Source organism: Anthonomus grandis, chromosome 1 (genome assembly GCF_022605725.1).
Source record: "Anthonomus grandis grandis chromosome 1, icAntGran1.3, whole genome shotgun sequence".
Taxonomy (NCBI): Eukaryota; Metazoa; Arthropoda; class Insecta; order Coleoptera; family Curculionidae; genus Anthonomus; species Anthonomus grandis.
The window spans coordinates 49,137,081-49,164,545 of NC_065546.1; the positions used below are offsets into that span (position 1 = coordinate 49,137,081).

A 27,465-nucleotide genomic window follows, 5' to 3' on the forward strand; every position below is an offset into this window, starting at 1 on the left:
ATTTACTTTTTAGTAACCCCCTTGGAAGTATAATTAATTATCTATATTTAAATGTAAAATATTGATCATTAAATTGGTCGTCTGTACGTTATTAAAGTTAAATTATAGTTTTAATGAGTGGCGGTTAAAAAGTTGATATGAAGCTACCAACTTAACTAATGAACGTTAGCAATAATTACAGCCCCATTAAAAGATAAAGTATGAGTAACAATTATTATTTTTATGCACATGATAACTACAAAAAGTAGTGAAAGAAAAAATAGTATTAATTGTAAAATTGAATGTAGGGCATAAAATGATATTTTCAGATTTGAGTCTTGTATTAGTGATTTTACTAGTTCTTTTAATATTTTGGGTTAGTCACTCTAGAGATAAGAGACTAGTAATTTTTTCGAAGCTTCAATCAGGGCCGACACCCTTGCCCTATATAGGAAATGTTAATGTTTTATACAAACAAAGTAAGTCTGTTTTTAAATAAAGAGCTTAACAGCTACAGTACAATATATCAGAAGTTTAGTTTTTCTGTGAATGTGTGATTATAAGTTATTTTTTAGACTAAAACGTACACAATAATTGCTTAAAATAAAAAGTGATCTTAGGCAGGTATTCCCTTTCGGAGTATTCCCTATTGGGTCAGCAAGTAATAGCATAATAAGCTAATTTGAAATACCCTTGACGTAAGTTAATTTAACATATGTGATATGCTAACCTTTACTATGTAAGGCGCGCTATGAAGAAAAAATATTTTTATTAATTTTACTTGTGTAAAATTATAAATATGATGTAAAAGTACCTAAAAGAATATTACAAATCTAAGTATTATAATTTTGTTGCCCTTATAATTTTCTAATGATAAGTATCTATTAGATACATTGATTTTCTTTTAAGTAGATGATTTCAGATTATTTTATTAAATTTCTGAGTATCAAAAAATGTCAATTTACATTAATTTATGCACTATGTTGCTTTAACTTATTGGTTTTTGCTGGTGATATTTTCTTAAGGATTTAACTGATATTAAAACTATTGCTAAATCATGTAAAAAACTATTATTCTTATAAGAAATGTATAAAAAATAATAAAGTATGAACATTTTCAAGGCTTCTTTAAAAGAAATTAAGGGTGCTTTGACTATCTACAAATAATAATGCTTTAAATTGTGTCTCGAAATTTCAAATTGAGGCAAAAAATCTGCAAAAAATCAAAAGCAATGATTTGATCTATAATTTTCAAAAGTCAAATCTAACTTCTTTTAAATAATAGAGAAGACGGTCATATAATCTTCCGTTTATAAATAGAACGTCATTTAATTCCATTGACTTAAAAGACATTTTTTGGCAATTTATTTATTTTAAATTTTTGCCAACGATTTTTTGGTAACACTGAAAAAGAAACAATTTTAATTAATTTTGTCAAGTTTTGCAAATCATCATGTAGCATTTTTTAACATAAGAGACATTTAAAATTTTTGACAAACAAACTTTTCAAAAATCTAAAATGCTTATAACAAATATTTTGAAACTAATTTATTATTGTATTTTTGCAATTTTTTAATTTTTTTTTTAGGATATCCTGGAAAAATAATTACTATGTAATGTCTACTACATAAGTTATAAACTGTCTTTACTTTTTCTGAAAAAAAAAGACTTTTGACATAATATTTTTAACAGCATCATTGGCCACACATTTTCATTATGTGCCTTTAAATGATCCATTATTTGTTTTTTAAGATATTAGAAATATGATCCATAAACTTTTAAAATATATTTCTCATATTCATAAAATATACTTATACTATTAAATTATACAATATGGGCAATATTGATAATATTGTCCTTTTGTTTGCAATTTAATTAGCATGTAAAGTAATTCTTTATTCGCCATTTTATCATTTTGTTGTGTGCAATTCTTTTATTATATTATATTAGCATACTTTTTTATCACACATATATTCCTGATGTCTTATTTTTGCAAGATTGGATACAAGTCCTAATAATAGAATTCTCAGATTCCCATTCCCGCTTCTTATATAACGTAATTTACGGCAATTTAGCACCTTTGGCACTTTATATTACATATAGTTTTACCTGTAATGTTGCTCTGATAAATTAAATTCATCGGGTTACCGACCGTCAATTATATACAATGCGTCAGTTTCATACAATATATGACGTTCGATGTGATTTAAAACATGTTTTCGTTAGATTTGCTAGTTGTGTAAAATAGTTTGAATATTAAAAATAATTTAAAAAGAAGAATTGAATGAATATTTCAAATTCAAACTTTTATTAACAATTAACATTACATATAATCATATAAAATAACATATTTTTAACAAATAAATGAACTTTAAAACACGCATTCATCTCATGAAAGCATATATAATTTGATTCTGTAATTATTGAGAAAAATAATTTTTTTGTAGAATAATCATAGCCTCTTTTATTATAGATAAGCATCTGGTGTATTATTCTTCTTTAGCCAAAATAAATACAAGATAAAAAAGAAAGAAATAAATTAAGTACTTAGGTATAACAAGTTAAACCACAGAAATATAAAGCCCAAAAAAATCGATATATTAAAATACATAAAAATATAGCATGACACTAAATACAATATAACAAAAAATAATATAGACATACACATGCTTCCCTGCTTGATCAGGACACTGTTAGTATTAATATTTTAAGTATTTGTTTTTTTTATATATAAAATTTTATTAGTGCAATAACTAAAAAACAGAGAAAGTGAAAAATTGCATATAGATTCATGAAAAAAATCTAAATTTTAGTTCTGACATTGGTTTTATTAATTTTTTTAAATAGTAGTAAAAAACCGAAAATTTAATTTAAGTCTGAACCGACATACATTTCTGTACCTGATTATAAACAATTTAATAATACCTGATATAATTTAAATTTACCTGAGTATGAATATTCTTATATTATACCGAAAATAAAGTCAGAGGCTACGCATTCCAGTTGCAACCTTTAATAATATTGACTCGTATAATAGAATTGCACGTAAAATAGAATTATGAACAACTTACGTGTCATACTAGGCATCACTGAATTTTTTGTAATATAGCGCCATTAAGGTAAGAAAAACTAATTAAAAATACCGAGTTGTAATATGTAGCCTCTGGTCATAGCGGATTTTGATAAAATTTTATGAATATATTTATTTGAAAATAGTACTGTAAACAAAACATTCATGGCCAAAAGTTAGGCGTCACGTAATAGTGGTCAAATGAACTGGCCAATTTAGAAAAATAATATTGGTAAAGAAATTGAGGTTAATACATAGCACAAATTATTCATTTATTTTAAAATATAACTGAAAATATTTTTTTGATGTTTTTACCTACATAAAATTCTTTAATATTTAGAATACGACGTTACATTATATAACCTTTATCATTAGATTTATTCTTTTCTCTTTTTCTTAACTGATCGAAATTTTTTTAATACATTTTATTACAATCAAAAATGCCCCATTTTGCTGTAGTTCATGTATAAAATCGAATCTTTAAACTTTATTTATTTTAAATTTAACACAAGTTTCGGTTGGGAAATATCTTTAACCTTTATCAAGTATAAACTAACAAAAAATATTCAACAGGCTTTTATACAAGAGGTATGTGTGACGTATGGTCATGTGTAAAGCGCATTAGATATTGCACTATCCTCTTTACATCTAGTAGGTGTTCCCAATGTTGGAAATATTAACACTAGCCTGGCTATAGATTCCTGGATTTTGCATGATATATCTTATCATAAACTGCCTTGGTTCGGTTTTCTAAACAAAATGTGTAGATTTCACATGGCAATGTTTACATAAAAAATCGGGATTGGGTGGGTTGGGTTGGGTTGGGTGCATCGTGTACAGAATGAAGTTTTGATCACCTCTCGGATTTAATGGTATCAACTGGAATTGACGTTATGTGCATTTTTTGCACCGAGACTTGGCTTAGTGATGATAGATCTTACAGTTTTTCAATTCCAACTTATAAGTTATTTGCCAGTAATAGAGGGGAGGGGGCAGGGGAGGAGGGGTTGCTATATATATTCGGCAGTCTCTTAAAAGCTCTTTAACCTTCGAGGATTTTGATTTCTCCCTTGATCTTAAGTGCTTATTCGTTAAGTTGCGTTTAGGAAAGGAACTTTTTCTTGTCGGCTATTTATAAAAGAAAAAAATAAAGCGTTATCGAGATTTAAAAAGTCTAAGAGTTTACCCGATTGGCTATTCTACAAGCAACCACGAAATTCGGTGGTGGGGATGATTAGGAGGGAAAAGAAAGCATATTTGGAACTTCATCAAAAAAGCAGCAATAGTAAAAAACTATGGAAAGCAATAAAAAACCTTAGTCTCAGAAATTCTTCTAACCGTTCTATACCTGTAAACCTTCAAAATCCTGACAAAATAAATGATTATTTTTTATCAGTTTATAGTCCTTCAGATAACTGCCCAGAGACCGTCGAATATTTTCTAAATCATACATTTAGTCCTGGTCTCCAGTTCTCATTTCGCTTAGCCACTGTAGCAGAAATTTTAAAAATAGTTTTAGATCTCAAATCTACTGCCTGTGGAAGCGACTGCATCTCAGCGAATATGCTCCAACATTGTATTTATCATCTTGCTCTTCACTTGACTCATGTTGTAAACCCCTGTTTGGAAAGAGACTGTTTTCCTGATGTTTGGAAGACTTCTCTTATAATGCCTTTAGCTAAAATCAGTAGTCCAAATGACTATTGCGACCTTAGACCTATATCCATTATTTCAGTGATTTCGAAAGTTTTGGAAAAGTTTATTCAGCCACAGATTTATAATTTCTTTATCACAAATAAAATAATCCCGCAGGGCCACTCTGGTTTACAGTTCTGGTTAAAAGTCTGGTTACAGCGCTCGTATTGCTTGACTTTTCTAAAGCTTTCGATACGTTGGATCACAGCCTGCTTTTAGCAAAATTGACCCATTATGGATTCGATAATAATTCATTAAACTTCTTTAAGTCGTATCTTTTGAAAGAAAGTAACTGGTGGTATTAGAAAATCAAGCTCAGTCAAACCGCTCTTATATAAGTTCTGGGGTACCACAAGGATCCGTTTTGGGTCCTATCTTATTTCTAATGTACATATTAGACATGTATAAGGTTGTTAAATATTGCAGTATTCAGAGCTTTGCGGATGATACGCAAATTTATTATTCTTTTAAAGCTGTTGACGTATTGCGGGGTGGTAGTGGAAAAAATGAATATTTGTCATGTATTTCAACTTTCTCGCCGAGCAATAATTTAAAATTAAATCCTAATAAGTGTTCTGTAATGTGTTTCTCTTAAAAAAATAAGAAAAAACTGTCTTGGATAACCTACAACTATTTGTGGGGAAATGCAGTTAAAAATAGTTGATAACATTAAGAATCTTGGTGTAATTTTCGAAGACTTGAGATTTAGAATGCACGTTTTTGACGTAATTAAAAAATCATATTTTGCGCTGAAACCATTGTACGCTAATAGAAGTATCATTAACTACAAAGTATGCAATAAATTATGCGAGTCCTTAGTACTTCCTATTATGAACTACTGTAACATTGTTTATGTTTCTTGTTTAGATAAAGTCATCCTGTATCGTTTGCAGAAGCTTCAAAATCAGTGCTGTAGGTTTATTTTTAACTTAAGAAAATATGACAAAGTTTCAGAAAAAATCTGTACTCTTGGATGGTTGCATGTAGAGAATCTTTATCTTCATCAGTTGGCCGTTTTTGTGCATCGATTACTTAGTACATCCTCCCCTGCTTTCCAAGTTTTCGAAGAGATGTGCACGACGTCAATCTAAGATGTATAAGTAAATTATCGGCTCCTCGTTTTCATTCTGCCTTATTTCACAGATGTTTTCTTTTTAATGCTGTTTCGGTGTATAATGAACTTCCGAATTCACTTAAGTGCATGTCCATTGCTGGTTTTAAAGTAAAATCAAGGTCGCATTTTGTCACGTTACAGATGATCTCCTTATAATTTAAAGAGAAAATGTGTACATTTTTTTCTTCTTTTTTAGTTTTATGTCATTGCTTATTTTCCAACTCAAGATAGATTTGGATCATGGATTTCACGGGTTTTCTATTATCTTCTTTCGATAACTGCTATCTATGTAACTTAGTATATATTTTTGTTCATGTAATTAGAGGTTAAGTAGATTGGCCCTAGGCTAGACGTCGCCTTTGTACATTTTGGTAAAATAAAGACATTATTTATTTATTTTTATCTTGTTTTTCTCATTTTTCATCATCATCTCAGAATCATTTTTTCTTTCAATGTTGCTGCTTGCACAAGATATTTGTTTCTGTCTAATGTATGTTGTGGCCATCGGACCAAGTGACAAAGACAAACCACATGGCAGTGCTGACTCAGTTTTTAACTTCATTATGAACTTGATACTTGACCGAATGGTATTATTGTGCTCTAGGCTATCGCTTTTGGTCTAACTAATAAAAATGTTACTCCAGGGATATGTAGGCTACCACTGGAGATAACGGCAAGTCTTTTGTCCTATCTTTAAATTAAAAATACAAGTTAAGCAGTAAAGCCACCAAAAAGTCCATAATATAATCCAATGTGGAAGTTTGTTCTCTAAGTATTGCGTCTGGTCTGAGTCTTTCCCTAATTATGTTACGCCTATCGGTGAGTCGTACCTTAATGACCTAAAGGGTCTTTAGGATATAAGCCTATAGCAACTTATTGTTGCTAGTCTATGCTTAATAATTGGGTTGAAAATACTTCTTAAGCAAAATGTCATGCTAAATTTAAAATAAAGACATTGGAAGTTCAGGAATTAAATCTTACTACTTTACCAATGTCTACCACTTTCAAAAACTAATATCTGTAGGTTCAGTGGCTCCTGTTGGACTAGAATCTCTTGCTCTTGCATCGCCAGTCTCTTTAAATCTCTTTCACAACCTTCATATAACAATATTCGTAAAATTTACAGCTTCTGCGATGTCGCGGATATTTATATCACCCTCCATCAAATCAACAGTTCGTTACTGTATTTTAATATGAATGAATATATTTTTTAATATCTTTTATAGAATTTAGGCTATTTAATTAATATGAAAAATAATAACATACAAAGAAGGATAAAAAAATATATAAAATGTAAAAATGTACAAATATATGTATATTCATTAAAGTAAATAATTTTTAGATTTAATTGAAGGCTTACTTGCTCTGAAGAAACAATTTTCATTTCCTTGCAATTTTTGGGTCTACAATGATTACTATTATATAACGGATAATCCAGAAGAGATAAAATCGTTTCTCTTGAATACCACTAAGAGTTTTCGGAAAACCCCTTTCTATGATGACCTGATAAAAGTGATGATGAAAGATAGTTTTGTTCTATTGGATAATGGTGAGTAATTTAAGAAAATGTTTATATTATTAAGCTTGTTAATAAATTGTTAGCAGATAATAGTCATTTCAAACAAAAAGTGGATAGTGTAAATTAAAATTTTTTCTTAATCCTTTACCTATTCAAACTCTGCAATATTTTAGTAAAGAATTTACTGTCTTGGGAGAGACACTTATTGCCGATAAGACGTCTTAAAGGCTCGTATAAATTACGTGTTTATCAAAATTTGTTCTACTTTTTATTATCCTAAGTGTGTTGAACCAAATTATTTGCGTTATTAGCCTATTATTATTAAATTTAAATTATTTGCGTTCAGAGGACTCACTAGGAAAATATTATTAAGAAAAGTTAAAAATCCCTGAAAAAATATAAAAAAAGTTCCCAACCAAAATACACCTAACTACCCAAATAATCAAGTTACAATCATACTTTTGCTGCCAAATCAATCCTCGGGATCTCCGTAACACTACTGTGAAAAAATTGTGAAAATATTTTCAGTGGTTCTCAAGTTATGCCAAAAAATATCAACTAATAATTAAAAATCTTTCGTTATTGGAGGATCCTTGGACCCTGGTTGATAAAATTGCCTCTAACTCAGAATGTTTTTGAGGTGCAGAAATAGTTTTGCTATGAAATCATTAGGAAAAAAAATGACCTTTCTTGGACTGAAACTCTTTTGAGAAATTTCCAAATTTTCATGAAAATATTCTTAAGAAAAATGAAACATTCCTGAAAAAAGTCTTTCAACTAAAATGCTCCTAACTACCTAAATAGATAACTTACCACCACGTTTCTGTACTCAAATTCATCCTTAAGATCTCCATAGTACTACCGTGAAAAAATTATGAAAATATTTCCAGTGGTTCTCAAATTATGCCCAAAAATATCGACTAATAATTAAAAATCTCAATGTCGGTGAATTACGGCATTTACGCTTCGAAAACTCCAAATAGGAGGGCCCTTGGACCCTGGTTGATAAAAATCGTTCTCCTATGAAATTATTGGGAAGAAATCGCCCTTTCTTGGACTGAAATTCTTTTTAAAAAAAATCAATTTTTTCGTGAAAATATTCTTAAGAAAAGTGAAAAATTCCCGAAAAAAATATGAAAAAAGTCCTCCAACTAAAATGCATCTAATTACCCAAATAATAAATTTAGAACCGCGTTTCTAGTCTCAAATTCATCATCAAAATCTTTGTAATACTGCGTTAGAAAAATTATGAAAATATTTCCAGTGGTTCCCAAGTTATACCCAAAAATGTCTACTAAAAAATAAAAATCTTGATCTCGATGAATGTGAATTACGTACATTTGCGTTTCGAAAACTCCAAATTGGAGGGGCTCTTGGACTCTGGTTGATCAGATTGCCTCTAACTCAGAAATTTTTTGAGGTACAAAATCATTTTTCTATTAAATTATTGGAGAAAAAATGCACTTTCTTTGACTGAAACTCTTTTAAGAAAATTCCATTTTTTTCATAAAAATATTGCTTGCCAAAAAATAATAATTAAAAATCTTGATTTTTCATATTTAATTTTTTACTCTTAGATTTTTGAGTTTTTCAAAATTTTTATAGATACACTTTTTGCTCTAAATTAAAAATCCTTTCCTCGAATATAATTTTCAGGGAAATCGGAGAGAGATTAGGGAATTTATTCTAGTTTTTCTACATGGTATGATATTAATTTGACACATTTTGTTATATTTAATTTTTACTCTAAACTTTTTAAAATTTCCTAAATTTTTTGCTCTAAATTAAAAATCTCTTTAATAAAACTAATTTTTATGTAAACCGGTGAAAAATTGGAGAAATTAATTCAGTAGTTCAGTTTTTCTACTTAGAAATTTTATACAACTTTTCATACTTAATTTTAAACTTTTTTTATCTATAATTTAAAGTCTATTATTAAATATTTGCTGAAGTCCTCTAAACGTCTAAACCTGAAGATATCTTTAATATCCGGGAAAAAAGATTTAAAGCCTGCTCAATGTCTTTCAATCTACTGGATTTCTCCAACCAAAGACATTGAATTTTTGTGCAATCTTGAGAATACCCTCTTTATTTTCTGCTCTAAATGTATCATTATCTTTTTGTAGAAATATAATTTCTTGCTACAGCTCAGATTTGATCTCCCATATCTCTGCTGTCGTTAATGGCTATGGTAGCACCATCCATAGTAAGCAGCCTTGGTATAGTAATAGCATTTTTATTTTCAGAGTACGTCATTGGCAATATAAATATGTGTGTATATTGTTATTTGGTGCGAAAATAAATAAATATTGACTAGACGAAATATTTTTAAAGAAATTTATAAGTAAAAAGAGTGTACTCACAGCGAACTCCAGTGCAGCTAATACTACAAACAGAGCTAAGCTTTAACTATGAATTATTTATGATTATATATTCTATACTATAATATTTTGACCTTTTAAATACTGTTTTTTATGAATTTCATTAAAGACAAATATATAATATATAATTTTTAAATATAAAAAGCCTAATTATTGTCTCGTTTTATGTGGTTAAATGTAAGCTATGGTCGCGGCCACACATAATTTATTTTGGTCACCTGTCAAAGAACTTGATACATAATGCAAATAGTAGATGAGAACATAGTTATGACAGATAAAAGAAAGACGTTTTGACCGATATCCAAAATAAATTATGTCTAGCAGCGACTATATCAATGTAGTATAATTTTAATTTTAACGTACTATAATTTTAATTCAAAAGTTGATTTTCCGGGATAGGGCAAGTAAAAAAATACAAAAATGAAACTTCGTATTTATATTGACCTTAGAACATTGAATACACTAGAATGAACATTGGATTGAGCGCAACATCTACACAAGGAGTAGAGAGGATATTGTGTTGGTAAACATGCTTAGTATTCCATTTTGCCAAAAGAATATAAATTGATATAATAAATTATTGTAATTAGCAAGACAAAGAGTGAAATTCATTTCATAACCAAAACTATTTTATACTATATTTATACTAATCACTAATGATAAATAATAATTTTAATTTGGATTCTTTAAATTCCCCAAATTTCTACACAGAACGGCAACGCTGTAAATTTCTCTTGGAAATATTGTGCCAATAACAGTATTTGGCAACTGCGTTTGTTTTTTACGTTTGGATGGTGTACCTTTCATATAGTATTAATACTGATACTAAAGAATGGAAGTTGGAGAAGAATGGAGAAAGGATGTTTTAAGTAATTTCAGTGCGTTTTTTTAATAAACAATAAAGTTTTTTTAATTGCATAAAACCACGGCCTCCTGGAATTCCCAAGCAATTTTATTAATTTTTTGTTTAAATATTAACAATGAATAACTAAATTGATTTATGGTGGTTAGCAACCTCCACAAACCGAGATTGATTTTTTCGTAAAAATTAATTAATAATTTAAATGTGGAAGAAATGAAAAAGGCTTCAAAAACTTCCGAAGGATATAGATAAAATTTTTTCTTTATATTTTTTCACATCTAACAATTCAATAATTTTTAATCAGAAAACTTTGAAGGCTTGCAATAACTTGGAATCGGTTTAGATAATTATTTTATTTATTATTGAAAAAAGTTTTAACCAAATCCTTTGGGAACTTTGGAAGTTATAGCCGTTTAAATTTTTTTTCACATCTATCAATTCAATGATTTTTTATCAAAAAACTTTATAGGTTTGCAGTAATCTCAGATCGGTTTAGATATTTATTATAATATATTCTAGAAAAAAGTTACTCACATCCTTTGGGAGTTAGAGCTTTTTTCATTTCTTTAAAATTCGAGTTTTTAATTAATTTTCACAAAAAAGCCTTAGTTTGGAGAGATTCGTAACTATCGCAATTGATTTAGTAAGTCGTTAATATCTGGACAAAAAATTATTAAAATTCCTTGGATATTCCAGAAGATACAATTATATCGATTTTTGGATTTGCTGGATATCTGATGATTTAAATATCTGAAGATATCTGATGATCTTTGCTAAGTGCATTATATAATTGTATTCAATGTTCTAAGATCTTGACGTTTTGGTTATTTTTTTGGTCATATTTAAGAATAAGTTTTTAACTTAGGATTTATCAGAATTAATTGAGTTCTAATAAAGAAATCAGAAGTACAGTTGCCCTACTAATATTCTATTTTCCGGTTTATTTGTCAAAGTTGTCTCTGAAAAGCTCCGCTAGCGGCACCTTTTATGTTAAAAGAAACCGCAAAATAGATTAAGGAGAAATAATAAGAACAGAAGAAACAATACCTCATTTTACAGTAGTATTTTTACACTTTTTTACAAAACTACAAAAATGCACATGTTCATTGTTAGTTTTTCGTGCTACACAAATATTTTGCAAATCAAAAAAGAGTTCAACTGATATATTTGTATTTCTTAATATCAATTTATTGTATCTAAGAAATTTAACTTTTTTTAAATTTTACAGTCGAAGAATGGAGACATCATAGAAAACTAGCAAACAAGGCATTTGCATCATCCATTTGGTACAAATATACTCCAGTTTTTCACAAAACTGCCATAAAATTAAATAAAAAATTACAAGATATCAAAGAATCTGTGACGCTATTGGAAGTACTAAGCAGATACTCATTCGATACGTTTATGGGTAATTATAATTTTGTTATGAGATACTAGTATTGTAACATATATAAAATAAAACTTAAATGTTAAAAGGTAGAAACAGACTAAGCAAGCATTATTGAGCAACAGTTAATCAACTCGTGAGTTTGCTCAATTTATAGGTGTTGTTTAATAGTTGCGCAACAGTTGGCAACCTGTGGCACGATGTTCATTAAAGGAAATGTTGCTCAACAGGGTGTATACACGCGCAATACACAATTTAAGCATTTAAGCATTTGGTACCTCTATCGACGTACCGCTCTTCGTTTTCGGAGATGTCGCACACTTGATCAGAAGATCAAGCGCTACGTTCAATTGAACTTATAAGGGCACAATAATATATGGAATGCCGAAAATAAAAATTATAAAAACAAAAATAAACAAACTGATACATTTAAGGGAGAGTTGGGTAATGGTGCGCGGTGGGTAATCCTGCGCATCATGATATTTTGTATTTCGCGGGCTATCCGAAACGCTGAACCAGTGCTGCTCTCTGCAACGGAGTGCCTAAAATGTGTGCGCGACCGTTGGCGCCATTAGTGTGTTTACGATCGCCGAGAGGTTAACCGATTGAATTTTTCTTTGTTTTTTATAAGTTTTCGGGGTTAGAATATAAAACGGTAAGTCCATAATTTTTGTCCAATCGTTTTACATTACTTATATTTGTAAAATCTAGAGTATTGTGAATATTTAGGCACATTGTTTATATGTTTTTGGCCACATCATGTTTTTATAAAAGACAATAACAAAGGGGTAATTGTGCGCAGAAGTGCACGATTTCCCTTCACGTAATTAAATGCTAAGAAGTAATAGTACTATTTAATGTTTTCAGATGCCTAGAAATTACACACGAAAGACTGATATCCTTTCTTATACGACGGAATCCCTGCAAAAAGCCCTAGATGCTATAAGGACCGACGGAAGAAAAATTAGGGAAGTAGGAAGATCCTTTAAAATACCAGAATCTACCCTTAGAAAAAAGTTGTTGAAAGATGATTTTAAACTACCTCGATTGGGCCGTAAAACTGTATTCTCTAAAGAAATAGAGTGTGAATTAAAATATTATGTTCTGCTGCTTTCAAAATTGTTTTTTGGGTTGACACCTGTTGGTCTAAGAAGGCTTGCATTTAGGTATGCAGAACAAAATAATATTATTCACAACGAGAAAAGGGACTAGCTGGCAAAGCATGACTTTATGGATTTCTAAAAAGATTTCCCGAGATAAAACTGCGACAGCCTGAGGGCACGAGTTTAAATCGGATTTCTACTTTTAATAAAGAATCTGTAGAACTATTTTATTCTAATCTTAAGATTCCTATGCAAAAGTTTAAATTTCAACCAAGCAGAATAATTAACATGGACGAAACAGGCATGACAACGGTTCAAGCTAAATGACCGAAAGTTTATGGTGCCAGAGGAGTAAAAAAAGTGGGCTCTGCTATATCTGCTGAAAGGGGAAGGACAATAACTGGAGTTTTTTGTATGAGCGCTGCAGGGAATTACATCCCCCCCATGTTCATATATCCCCGAGTAAGAATGCCAACAACTCTGCAAAAAAATGGACCCTTAGGTGCCTTCTACAAATGTTTAAAGAACGGTTGGATTAACTCTGAGCTATTTGTTGAGTGGTTGTCTCATTTTGCAAAACATGCAAAGCCTACTGCATCTGATCCTGTCCTATTGGTTTTAGACAACCATTCAAGCCATATTTCGATTTCGACTTATAATTTTTGTAAAGGAAATAATATTAATATGGTTTCTCTTCCTCCCCACACCTCAGATCGTCTTCAGCCATTGGAACTAACTTTTTTTAGTCCACTTAAAAATGCTCTCTATAGAGAATACGATCTTCATTTATGTACTTCTGGACATCAAAAAATAACAGAATATGACGTATCTGAATTATTAAACAGAGCATTCATGAAAGTCGCCACATTTATCCACTAAATCCAGACAGATTTAGTGAGGATGATTTTACCCCTTCTAGGCAAAATACAAATTGCACTGTTGTTAGCAGCGACGAAAATCACCCACCCTTATCCAGACCAAAAGCTAATATTTCATTGCCAAATAGTTCTGAACCAGAAGAAAAGGATTCTTTGCCAGAGGCTAGACAAACATCTTTAATTGACTATAACAATCCTCAGCCAGGTACATCGAAAGAGAACTCTTTCCTTTCTATGGCTCCTATACCAACAAAAAAAGTTATTAAAGGAGTTTAAAAAAATGCTAAAAAAAAGCAATGTTCAAAAATCCTTACAAGCACTCCGGTTAGGGAGGAACTAGAAATCGCTGACGAAAAGAAGAGAGTAAGAGAAGAAAACTTAAAGAAAAAAGAAAATCACCCCAAAAGAAAACTATAAGAAAATGTTTTGAAGAAGAAACACAAGATACAAAAACACTTAAAGGAAAACAAAAAAGAAAGAGAGAGGCCACACCTAAGACATCCGATGATTCATTGGAAAATGAATTGTCTGAGATATGCGACGATGATGAGTTAGACGATATTGATGAATTTAACTTCATGCCGCGTTTCAAAACCCAACTCCCTCAAAACCCAACGAGATATGTTGTATTTGTGGAGAAGTTGGCAAAAATCGAGAACTATGGTACCGCTGTGTTATGTGTGCTTCTTGGAACCACGCAGCCTGCACGTCTGCTGATACTCCAAAAAATTACATCTGCGACTACTGTTTAAATTAAGGCTTTATACTGCTGTTTAAATATTTCTACTAAAAAATTAACTACTTTAAATGTTAATATTTAAAAATAGATAATTTTTTAAAACAGATATTTCCTGCGCACGATTACCTAACCCTTGCGCATCATTGCTCGTCGAGACGGGTAATTATGCGCAAATGGTTTTTTTATTTTTGTTTAATTTTATACTTGCGTAGTAGAATTTTTTTAAATAACATTCTACATATATATACATTAGTAAGCAATACATCTCATACCATTTTTAAAACTAATTTATATGTTATAGGCTCGCCACAAATATAATTTTTGCTTAACTGCGCACTATTCCCCAACTCTCCCTTAACATAATAGCGACCGTTCCAGAATGATTCTGGAAAAAAAAGGAACGGAAATGAAAAGTTTTACAAACCCACTTTAGGCGGAAATATGTCACAAAATCCAGCCAAGGAATAAATGAATTGTACGTGTCTCGTTAGTTTGGATACAAATAATTCATATTTTTAAAGGACAAGAATACACCAAAACATACTAGAAATAGTCAAACACAGATAAATAATCTTTTTTATTTGTTTATAATAATACATATTAGTTTACTACATTCTGTCTTGCCTAGGTATTATTCAATGGCCTGCAAAATAATGTACAAATTTTTTGAAATGTAGATCAAACTTCTAAACGAAAAAGCCCGTTAAAACCTCTTCATTGTCATATATTCCAAGGGGAGCATAACATAATTGGTTTAGTGTTTTGTAAGAAAATATATAAGTAATAACATGTGAGAACAATTATTTCAGCAGTAGTAGGTTGCAAAAACAAGGGCTTTCTTAAGAATCGAAAAACAGATGACATTATTCCAAAAGCATTTTCCACAACTCGTCTTGCTCATGATAATCTGTAATTAAATCGAATGGTGTCATTAGGTTTTCCTGTTGTTCTGGCACGAGCTTTCCAGGTGGTAAATTTAAACTCCCATCATCAAAGTTTTCTATTCTAGCGCAAAGTGTATTTTTAAAAACTCCACTATATGAAATACATCTTTGACATTCCACGTTTACGTATATATCTTCCATCTACTACTGCCATAAAGACAATGCTGAAAACACCCTTGTACCTATAATATTCGCTTTCACTTGGAAGGCCATTGTAGTACAACGTGTTTACCGTCAATGGGTCTTAAGCATTAAGAAAATTTCCATAAGTTTGAGGTTAATTTGGTAACCGAAAAACATTATTTTGTTCTGCTGGTAAATTCAGACATTAATCTAATCTAACGTAACTCAAAAGTATATAATAAAATATATAAGCACTCATAGAGATTATGTACTTAACTGTTATTTTATGTATAAATATATTTGACATAAATAATTTATTCTGGTTTTTAGAAAACTTTATGGGTGTCAATATTAAAGATGAATCGACAGAAAATGAGCTAGTAAAAGCCCTTACAAGGTAAGATTTAAACCGGAAAATTAGACTTATTTACCATTCCATCTTTCTTACTTACTTTTTTTTACAGAATGTTGAATATCACTTTTCAGCGAACATTATTTAATAGAACAATTCCTCACTGGGCTTACAAGTATTTGACCATCGAAGGAAGGCAGTTTTACAAAGAGTTCACCTTCATTAAGAAAAGATTAAAATTCGTAAGTAATTTTCTATTAAGTAGTACATACTGGAGATATGAAAATGTATTTTTCCTTGTATAGCTATAAGAAACCTGGTCTTAGAAATTATTATTTATGTCCCCAATAAGCTATTTAAAAAATCTTATTAATAGTAAAAAGACAGTTTCTTATAATCCCGACCGAGATTTCTACTTGGGTTATTTACAAATACTTTTAATTTTTTTTCTCTACTATTTCAGAGATAAGCCTGGCACTTAGCTTAATGAAGTTGGTTTTATGTTAGAAGTTGTCCCCTTATATAAAAAGAAAAAAAATCAGTAAAGTCTTCAAATAGGTATAATGGCTAGATGGATGAAAGTTTCTTTTTTATTAGAAACTTTAGTGTAAGTTAGACTGTCTACATTCAGAAAATAAATTAGGATATTGAGCATATTATGTAGAAAATTCAAACTTATTTTAAAAGATTTTAGGGAAAAATTTGAAAAATAAATCAGAGAACAAAAAAGCAAAGAGCAAATTATGCAAAGGATCCTTAAAAAGAAATATTTATAAGAATTTTATCAAGAAGAGCAACAAAAATTTAAGCAAATTAAGATAATAAGAATCCTGATTAATTTTCTGTTGAAGATTTTGAATTTACTTACACTATCTTAATGAAAAATAACGGATTTTAATATTGAGCGCACGTGGAAATATGAGGCTTGTGGTTATATTAAGATTTGAGTTTGGTATTTTATTTATCATACTGTTCAGCCAACTAATTGACGAATCAATTTATCTTTGTCATTAATAGAATATAAATAAGATTTTTATTGATAAAAACTCAACCCCAGATGCATCTTATATTACTAATACGTAATTATAAAATCATTTCTGTATCTTTTTTTATTGCTTGTTTCTTTGTCCGTTATAAATTCGTTAGTATCTCCCTGATGATGGATATTGCTGTGTCCGAAACATTTTGGGAATTTTAAGCTATACACACATCAAAATGGTCTAGGGAACACATACAAATATGTTAATATTTTTGAGAAGATTGGAAAAAAGTTAATTATTGCAATTTTTTTACATTATTCATAATTATATTTACTCATAATTTAGGGCCCAAATAAAAATAAAGAACAAAACCCCATTTATTACCGTTTATTAAAAAAAATTATAAAAACAAAAATTTACCAAATACAAATTAAACTAGTAGTCAGATGGTCCACCTCTATTATTAATAACACTTTGGCATCGCTTAGGCATACTTAAAATTAAATTATTAATTAATTCTTGAGGCAACTCCTCCCAAACATGTGTTACAGCAAAACGAAGCTCCAGAGCGCCTTGAAAAAAGTCAAATCGTTGAAGAAGTTGCCTTTTTAACCAATCCCAAACATGCTCAATTGGATTAAGGTCCGGTGAGGTAGAGGGCCAGGGTAGAAGATTGATTTGATTTTCCTCAATAGCGATTCGTACAAGCCGTGCTCGATGTGGTGGGGCATCTTGTTGCAACAACGAATTTGGGCCCATTTCGCGTAAATATGGAACAATTACAGGCAGTAGTATATTATCCCTATAACTTATTCCAGTCATTGTATTTTCCACAAAAATGAGGTTCGTTTTTCCGTCAAGTCTAATGCCACCCCAAAACATTAGTGATCCACCACGTTGCCTTACTACTTCCCGGGCATGACGCAAACGACATTCATTTCCTTCCTCTCTCCAGACACGAATTCTACCAGAATCAGGATAAAATGAAAATCGAGACTCATCCGTAAAAAGAACTGTGACCCATCTTTCTTGATTCCAATTAACATGTTCTTGGCACCACGTTAATCTTGCACCTAGATTTCCTAAAGTTTATCGAGAAACCCTTAGGGGTCTTCTGGCATGAAGTCCTCTCTCATGCAAACGGTTTGTAATAGTTTGACCTGAAAACTCGACGTTATGCACTCGTGAGAGCTGCTGAACCAAAACAGAGGCTTGATTTAGTTACCGTGGGATTTCTTTGAGCTTGCAAAGCTTGTGTGGTAACTCGCGACGGGCCTTGATGCCGTTCTCTAACATCATTTGTCTCTCTATATCTTGTCCACAAACGGTTAATTACACTAGGAGATGTATCCAAAGCTCTTGCAACGTCCCTTTGACTTGTTCCTGCCTCAAGCATTCCGACTGCTCTTAGCATTTCCTCTCGAGTTAAATGTTGTCTTTCCATTTTTATTGAATAAAAACTAAATCACAATTGTTCGGTTGGAACCACAGAAAATGCGATATTGCGTTAGAATTTAAAAATTATAATCTGCGTTATTTCGACAAAATGTGCAAGTAGCAAAAAACGCTGTTCTGGCATGATTTTTTGTACCCAAATATTTATTTTTTGTTGGTATCTTAATATTAAAGGTAGTATCTATTCCGTATGAAAATATAATTATATAAAAATTTATAAGGCGAAAAAAACTATTTTTCTAACTGACCATTTTGATATGTATATGTAGAATAAACGAGTGGAGGGAAACAGCGTGCTTTTCAATTTACCTAAATTTTAATTAAGGGCACTTTTTGGTAATTCAGGTAATTAAAAATAGCGCGCCACCTAATAACGCAATGATACGCGTAAATATTTTTTGAAATAACTGTTTTAATCGGTGGATTAGATCTGATGGAACTCTTAAGTGCTCACCTAATAGTCTGGACATGATTTGCTAAGACAGTTTTTTACGGGATTTTCAAAAGGATAAGGTTTTTTTATGGTCCAAAGAATCGGAATACATTTTTCCACGTGTTACTTAAATTAAAACAAGATTAGAGAAAATTTATTGATAAAATAGGTGATCACATTCAACTCTTAGAGAAAAAATATTTAATAATAAAGAAAAAAATAGGTTGAAAAAAGTTTCCATTTCTTAACTACAATTTCTTACTTAATTTAGATTCTTCAATGTTTCTTTTCTTAACCTAACGTAGTTTAGCGCCTCTAAAGTGCAACTATTTTCGAAATGGAAAGACAATATTAACATTATAAATTTAGAAAAAAATTCCTAAAATTTTTTGTTTTTATTTACAAGATATTCCAAGTAACATTTAATAAGTTTCAGTATTTTTTGTGAACTTTGTGATTTCCTTATATTATATTTTATAATATTTTTGTTGGGTAAACTATACAATTTTTGTATTTAATTCTATTTCACCCGCAGTATAGATTTTATATTAAATAATTTAGTAAAAACCAGCAGATAGGACCTGCATATTTAAAAAATATAATATATTTTTGTTTCTTTTAGTTAATTGACAAAAAAAGAATTGAGCTTCAACAAAAATCTGGTAAGTAATAAAAAAATTAAGATTTTAAATAAAATATGTTCCAGTGATATGAATTTTTTTAACTAGAAGACTCGCTTACAAACAAGCGAAGCAATTTATTATTATTATTAAATAGGCTTTTGAAACTTTATACAAAGGTTTAAAGCTATACATCTAAAATCTCGCTGACTGTATTGTATGAGAGTATTTTACTAATAAAAGGTACGAAACTAAGTTGCCAATGAAAAAAGTAGGAAAACTTAAGACATTTTTGAATCCGAGGTAATTACGTTAAAAGGTAAGGAAGTTATTAAAGTTCACTTGGGAAACTCTGTTATAACATTTTTATTTCAATTGAATAAGTTGCTTCTGAATAAATTTTTCTTTTGTTGGGAACTATGTTGAGGATATTAGCTGAAAATATTGTTTTCCTTTTACAGAAGCTTAGGCATAGCAATAGAGAGTTTTCTTATTAGCTCCATTTTATTCACTTTTATAATATTCATTTAATTTAAACAAGTTTATTTTTTAATGTATGTTACTAAATGAATTAGAAATCATAAAAAAATATTGGACCTTAAAAATAAATAGTCCCGTATGTATCATTTGTTTTTAAATATGTAAAATACTCCAAAAAAAATTAAAGAACGTAATTTATAAAAGAACGTGTTAAGTCAAGATAACACCAACATAAAAAATTAAAATTAAAAACCAACAAAACAACTTTTATAAATTTTTTCGGATGTAAAAAATGTACATCGTTTTGTCCTAACCTCAAAAATTATCATGACGGTAAGATCTTTACATTTTCCCAAACATGTTTTGTAGTTTTTCCAATATTGCCGCATCACGTTAGTAACCCAAACTACTTTAGTAATCCGCGTGTAACATACATGCCTCATGAAAAAGGATATTTGTTCTATAGGAAACATTAACATTTTCTTATAATAAAGATTTTATATTTTCGTTTTGGGCTTAGAACATTAAAAACCTAGAGTTATTACCCTGGAATTATGGGCAGTGACACTATATCACCAAAACTATTTATATTTACTGTATATTATAGTCATGGAGAGAGTATTTAAACAATTGGACTAAATTCAAAGAGTTATCAATATAAATTGAATGAACCTGAACAACTTACGGTTTGTAGGTGATGTAGTGCTATTCTCGGACAATCTAGAAGAAATGCGACTGATGTTGTAGATCCTGCACGGCCTTAATATGAATCGTCTAATTTCAAAAGCGGCCATCTCCAAAATTTTCATTTTTCAGGCTAAGTATCACATTCTAAAACATAAACCGTATAATATGAAATCATTTCCTAACAAAAACGGCCACATCCAAGCTAAATTGTCGTGTGTTCTTTGTTGTTCAAAATCGGCCATCTCCAATGTCGCATTGCGTTCAAAACCGGCCATCTCCGGCTGACCAATAGGAAGCCTCAGATTTTGTCTTTTCGCGGTTTTTATTTACGAGTCGATTCCACGTGTTTCATTTAGTATTAGATTTGTTTTGTTTACGATCGGTCCTTTTAAAAACAATTAGGTTTTTATATTTAAAAGTTAGTTTTTAAGTGTGTTTTTAATGTCTATACAAAGCATTAGAATGAACGATAGTATCGGAAGCATAATTTCCCCCGTTTTTCCGAAGCTGGCGAGGAAGGAAACGAGAAATATCGCTGAATGGAAAAATAATAAACTAAAAACGTTAAGGTAATCCGATTTAAAATGTTTTTTAATTAATAAAGTACCTGATGAGTTTGTTTTTATTTTAGATATACGAGTGAACAACTCCCTGCATATCCGAAGTGTTACCATAATACTAATGCCTATCAATGTAGATCCATGAAGTTCCATTCAAATTTCTATCTCTCCAAGGATAAAATTGTTTAGGATAGTTTCATAGTAAATTATACAAGCGTACAGAAACCAGAACGACATCGTCCAACATAATCTAATCGTCCAGAAAAGTCGTACACATTTAAATACTTTGTCAGAAGGCAATCTGATGGCAAAAAAGTTCCAGTTTATAGGACAGCTTTCCTTAACATTTTAGTTATTAAAAAATATCGTGTTCAAGGGGTTATACTATGTCCTTTTAAATCCGGCGGTAGCATAGCAAAAGAAATAAGAGGAGGAGATCGAAAAAGTTTAAAAAATATACCGAAAAAGTTGTCAGCTATGAAATTTATTGAGTCCTTTACAGCCCAGGAACCCCATTACTATCGCTCGAAAACTTCTGTCAGGTTATACTTACCGTCAACAGAAAGAATCTTTTTTCCGCAACATTTTTAACAAAAAATATAACTTGGGATTTGGCAGTCCCAGAGTAGATGCGTGCTCCAAATGCTTAGAACTTGGCGAAAAAATCAAAACAGAAAAGGAACCAACTAAAAAACAAAATTTAATTACACAGAAAAGAATTCATAAATTAAAGGCCAAGGCATTTTTTCAAATGTTGCAGCAGGAAAGAGATGGATTGCTGACCATGGTCTTTTGACTGCCAGAAGAATATGAGCTTACCAAAGGTACCAGACCAACGAGCTTATTTCAGTCGTCAATCGAATTTCTATAACTTCACTATTGTAGAAGGCAACTCACATGCTGCATTAACTGCAAGCAATGTTCATATTTATTATTGGAATGAAATAGAAAGGCCGAAAAGCTCAAATAAAATTGCAAGTGCCGTTTCCCACAGATTATGCCACTCAGACTTACAAGATATTGACACTGTCCGATTATTTGCTGATGGCTGTGGTGGACAAAACAAAAATACAACATTGATGGGAATGTTGTCAAAATGGCTTGTAACATCAGCTCCTCAAAACGTTAAAACTGTTGACGTTATCTTTCCCATTGTAGGTCATTCGTATATACCACCAGATAGGGTATTTGCGCAAATCGAAAAAAAAAAATAAAAAATATCGAAATTATCATAAAACCCGAAGAATACATACATATTCTAAAAAGGCATGGCTCTGTTTGGCAAATGAAAGATATTGAAATCAATGACTGGAAAAGTGCCACATTAGAAACTATGAAACCACCTGGACAGTGGCACTTCAAATTCAACCCTTCTAAAAGGTTTTCATTGAAGAAGACCTTAAAAGGTAATGTAACTATTCGTGGAGAGGAGTCTTACCGTTCGGATTTAGGAGGTGATAAGTTGGTGGTAAAAGAGGGAAAGACGCTTAATAATCTAGTCCCTGGTCTTCTAACAACTGGCATGGCTCCAAATGGCAAAAAGATCAAGGACATTAACGCACTTCTCCAAGCTCACTACGTAGAAAACTGGCAAGAGTTGAAAAATTTAAACTTTTACACTACTGTTGAACAATCCATAGGTCAACCTCCTGAAGATGACCTGGTGTGTGCAGAAATTGAAGAAAGAGAAAATATTGTATAAATTTAAATCTCGACTCGAACATTTAAGATTTAAAAAGTGACTAAACAGATATTTATACACTGTTTTGTTTTTTGTTTGATTTCGTTTTTTTAATTTTTATAAGTATTACTTTGTAGAATTTTTTTTTGTTTTGTTAAGATTTTTTTAATAAAGTCGGTTAAAATACATCACAAAGGTGGAACATTTTATTTTTTATTAATGCTGATGAAAGTATGTATGGCTCATTAATATAATAAATTTGGGCCAAAAGCAGTTAATCAATAGGTAATTTCAAAACCAGACATATCCATATAGATAAGTTTCAAAACCGGCCAAATCCATAGGTTAGTTTCAAAAACGGCCCTCTACTAACTATTTTAATCATATAGATATAAGTAACTAAAACTTGTTGTTTATTTTATTAAAAATATGTTATTTTAGTACATTTATAGATCTAAATGACAAAAAATACAATATTTTACAAGGTATTTTTTTATAGCAGTTTTTTGCATTTTTCTTAAAATTAGCTTCACTATAGATGGCCGCTTTTGAAATTAGACGATTCATATCAACACGTCAAAAACATCATTATTGACAAACCTGTTCTCTTGAGAGAATAGAGACCCAGAATTGATAAGCAAATTAGAGGCTTAGAGGTGTGCGACTTAGTCGGACGATATTAAGGGATCGGAGGTATGTTAAGAGATTAAATCTACAATAACTGGATCAAATAGCACAAAATCGATTTGAATGAAAAATAATTAGTGACGCATATATTCAATAATGCACAGAGGATTGCATGATAATAGTGATAAAATCTATAAGAGAACATAAAGGATTTTTTACTAGTGCCGAGTCTTACACTTATAAGATCGCTGCTGTGAAAATGTTAATATTTCAAGACGAACAAGAAAACCTATTACAGTTTTCTTTCATTTTATATGAGTTAAAAGCAGGTTTCTTCCTTTAAAATATCTCGAGTGACTACCAGAAAACCTATGTTATTCCTCAGCATATAATAATAATAATAATAATTATTATTATTATTATGGTTTATTTATTCCCAAATTTACATGCTTAGAAATTAAATAATACATAATAAAACTATGAACTATTCGGAATAAAAAGCTACATCAGCTTACCTCCAAACAGAGGCAGCTGCTAGAGCAAAGGAAAAATGATATAAAAAAATACATGGCCGCAAAGCAGTGAGCAACAAAAAAAACAATATAGTATCGACTTTAAAAATTACAAGAAAAATTGAAGAGAAGAGGAAGAGAGAGATTAATTTAAAAAAAACAGAAGATAAGTATAATCAGATAGAAATGAGATAGCATAGTAAGATGATGTGCAAATTAATGCTCTTGAACCAATTTGGCTTTAACTTTCTTTTGAAGACTGGTATCGATAAAGAAAGATAAAGAAAAGTCCATTATTTTGTATTTATTAATTACAGAGGCAATTTGATAGGTAATGACTTCTTAAATGTTTCAGTTTTATGAGGTGGTATAATATATTTATTAACATACTCTCTTCAAATATTGCAGTGGCTAAAGCCAAAATTTCAATATTTTTAGGTGTTTACTCCTTTTTTTTACAGAAAACGCTGACTATCTGCTTCAATTACCACTAGTAGAAACACTTATTTTAAAAGAAGAATCAGACTTTTCCTTAGATGAAGTAGTTAACATGATGATGCTATTATATGTTACAGTAAGTTTTGTAAAAAAACTAATTAAGATAATTTAAATATATGACTTTTAGAGTATTGACACAACGGTTTTAACATTATTTTACACATTAATGCATTTGGGAACGCATGCAGAAATACAGGTGATACCCGTTTAGTTACTGCTTATTTATATTAAATTATTGTTGATTAATTATGGATTATTTCAGGATAAAGTACTTCAAGAAATACTGGATAACGTTGGTTCTGAAGGAGAAATCGAAACCAAAGACCTAAGCAATTTAAAATATCTTGAACAATGTATATTTGAAACTCTTAGACTTTATCCCATTGTACCTGTAACTGGTAGGCACTTAACAGATGATATGATCGTTGGTGAGTTTTCTCCAATAGCATTTCTTAAAAGTTAAGATAATAAAAAAAGGAGTTTTTAGGAAAAAAACATTTTCCTAAGGGTGCAAACATTTTGATTTCGCCATTTCTTGTGCATCGTAATGAGGCATATTGGAAAGATCCAGAAACATTTGACCCGTCCAGATTTTCCGCCCAAAAAGAGATGGAATTGGGAAGCTATTTGCCATTTTTAGTTGGACCAAGAGATTGTCCAGGTATATACTTCATTTTAAAAGTAAAAAATATAATTATATTTAATGAAATATAAGGATTATTACTTTTGGAAGGTACAATATATCCAGGTCATTACTTAAATTATGGCTGTGTTCAAGATCACTTTATGACACTGTTCAAGAAAGGCTTTATGCTTCAGCTCTACAAATGAAGAAAAAATTTAGACACTTTTAAGACTTCGTAAAATGCAAAAAAAAATAAATCAAGAAAAAATATGGAAAAACTAGTGATACTCTCACAGGTTTAACAGAATAGAGGATCATGGCATTTTGGAATTAAGGAACGCATGGAAGACGTAAAATGCAAAATGCAGAAATTTAAAATTAAAAAATACGGATTTTATCATATCATATCATTAATTTTCAGGAGTTTGCTGATGAAGTTGAACTCTTCAATATCTTTGCCTTATAAAATCCAAGAAAAGAGCAAATTGAAAAAAGCTTTAGAAATGCAGATTTTTTTTAAACTAGCGATATTCATTAGAGTTTCATAGAGAATAGAGGGCACTTTGAGGGAATAAGGGTCAGAAAAATCGGTAAATTTTGGAAAAAACTTAATCGATGTTTCAGAAAACTATAAACATAAAAAAGCTGATTAGCGTAATGTTAATTTCCATATCTTTGCGCCAAGAGCTTTTCAAGTTCTATAGAATTATTCAAAAATAAAAAGTAAATTAGGAATAGCCTTAAACATCGTTGAGAAACTAGGGCACTTCTGAGGATTAACGAAAAAATAAAGCAGTTAAAGGAACAAATCAAGAAATTGTGGAAAAAGGAAACTTCCCTTACGGTCCAGAATCTGCGAGACATAGAGTCAAAAAGCTTTTAAGAAAACTATAAACTTTAAAAAGCTTATTAGAATAATGTTAGTTTTCGCATATTTGGAGAAAACACTTCTCAATTTCTCTTTTCGTTTTTTTACCAAAAAAACATAAATTGGGTTTAGCTTTGGTAATCCAAATAGCAAATAAAGTAATTTCGAGCAAAATCTGAAACGTAAGTAAAAGAAAAATAAAAACACGAAAACCGTTATTTAATTTTTCTCATTCAAACGGTTTAATTTGCTAAAAAGTGTGAATAGAAAAAGAAAAATATAGAATATACCTTTTATTACTATTTTTGAAAAAAAAAGAAAATTGGGAAAATCTAGGATCCTTCTGGATTGCTTAATGGAGAAGAAGAATGACTAATTTCTTAAAAGAAAAAGTTTAGTTTATGGTCCAGAATCTATCAGATATATGGTCCTAAAAAAAGCTATACAGGCTAAAAAGAAGGGTGATTTATTTGCTTGTAAACATTTCAAGATTTTTACTGCTTGGGCCTCATAAAATTATAAAAAATTTAAATTAAGAAGAGCTCTGAAAATAACATTTGAGAATATCTAGTGACAATCTCAGAGGTTTGAAGGACAATGAGATAATAAAAATTTTTGAACATGAATTTGAATTGTCTTTTATGGTTCAGAATCTTCCAGACATTCGGGAAAAAGCTCTTAAATCTTTAAGGAATTTCTTGTTAATTAAGTGTTCAATATTTTCACATTTTGAGTCTCGTAAAATCCAAAAACAAGCTCCGATTATGAGAAAAGAAAAATATTTTGTTATGGTTCAGAATTTTCCAATAATAGTCAAAAACTTTTTCCAGGCTCTAAAAAATGTTGAACTCAAAATAGCTGATTGACTGAATATCAATTTCCAGGCGTTTAGACAAAAAGCTCCGCAAGCTCAAGAAAATGGATCGTCGATGAAAGTTTTCAATAATTTTACTGTTTAGGCTTTGAATAACCCCAAAAGAATCGAAAAATCCAAAAATTATTTAAAAAAGCGATATAAAAATTTATCTAGATATACTGGCGAAAATTTTGAAAATAAAACGTCTATTTTTTTTAGGCAGATACTACGCAGTGGCGCAAGTGAAAATAATGGTGGCAAATATACTAAGACAGTACAAAATTAAGGTGGATCCGAAGGTTTTGAAAACAATTAAGTTTAACTATTATATTATTATCAAGCCAAAAATCAAATTTGATATAGAGTTCTTACCTAGAATTTAAAATGTAAAATTTTTAAGAAAATACAAGAAGATTTTCAATAAAATTATGCATTTTC

At 30.3% G+C, this 27,465-nt stretch overlaps 2 protein-coding genes across 5 annotated transcripts in view; one reads left to right on the forward strand and one right to left on the reverse strand.

Annotated features, from left to right (window-relative positions):
• The window catches only part of LOC126748647 (uncharacterized), a 207,929-nt gene that overhangs the window by 122,744 nt on the left and 57,720 nt on the right, over positions 1-27,465 (reverse strand). The window lies entirely within an intron of this gene.
• LOC126746228 (cytochrome P450 4C1-like) lies at positions 254-27,453 on the forward strand. 2 transcript variants are annotated; one of them, XM_050454773.1, is made up of 11 exons: positions 254-458; positions 7,200-7,406; positions 11,848-12,027; positions 16,124-16,190; positions 16,258-16,387; positions 19,636-19,675; positions 24,642-24,754; positions 24,806-24,874; positions 24,941-25,106; positions 25,166-25,339; positions 27,247-27,453. In XM_050454773.1, exons 1-11 carry the CDS (start codon positions 296-298, stop codon positions 27,408-27,410), a joined length of 1,473 nt encoding a protein of 490 aa, XP_050310730.1. In that variant the 5' UTR covers positions 254-295; the 3' UTR covers positions 27,411-27,453. The 2 variants fall into 2 exon arrangements, with proteins under 2 accessions (XP_050310730.1, XP_050311443.1); XM_050455486.1 differs by lacking the exon at positions 11,848-12,027.

Bases quoted from the DNA above. Each gene is read 5' to 3' on its own strand.
- LOC126746228 (XM_050454773.1), top strand. From the start codon at position 296: ATGATATTTTCAGATTTGAGTCTTGTATTAGTGATTTTACTAGTTCTT. The intron at 24,875-24,940 runs GTGATACCCGTT...GGATTATTTCAG, and splicing joins GAACGCATGCAGAAATACAG to GATAAAGTACTTCAAGAAAT. The intron at 25,107-25,165 runs GTGAGTTTTCTC...AGGAGTTTTTAG, and splicing joins AACAGATGATATGATCGTTG to GAAAAAAACATTTTCCTAAG.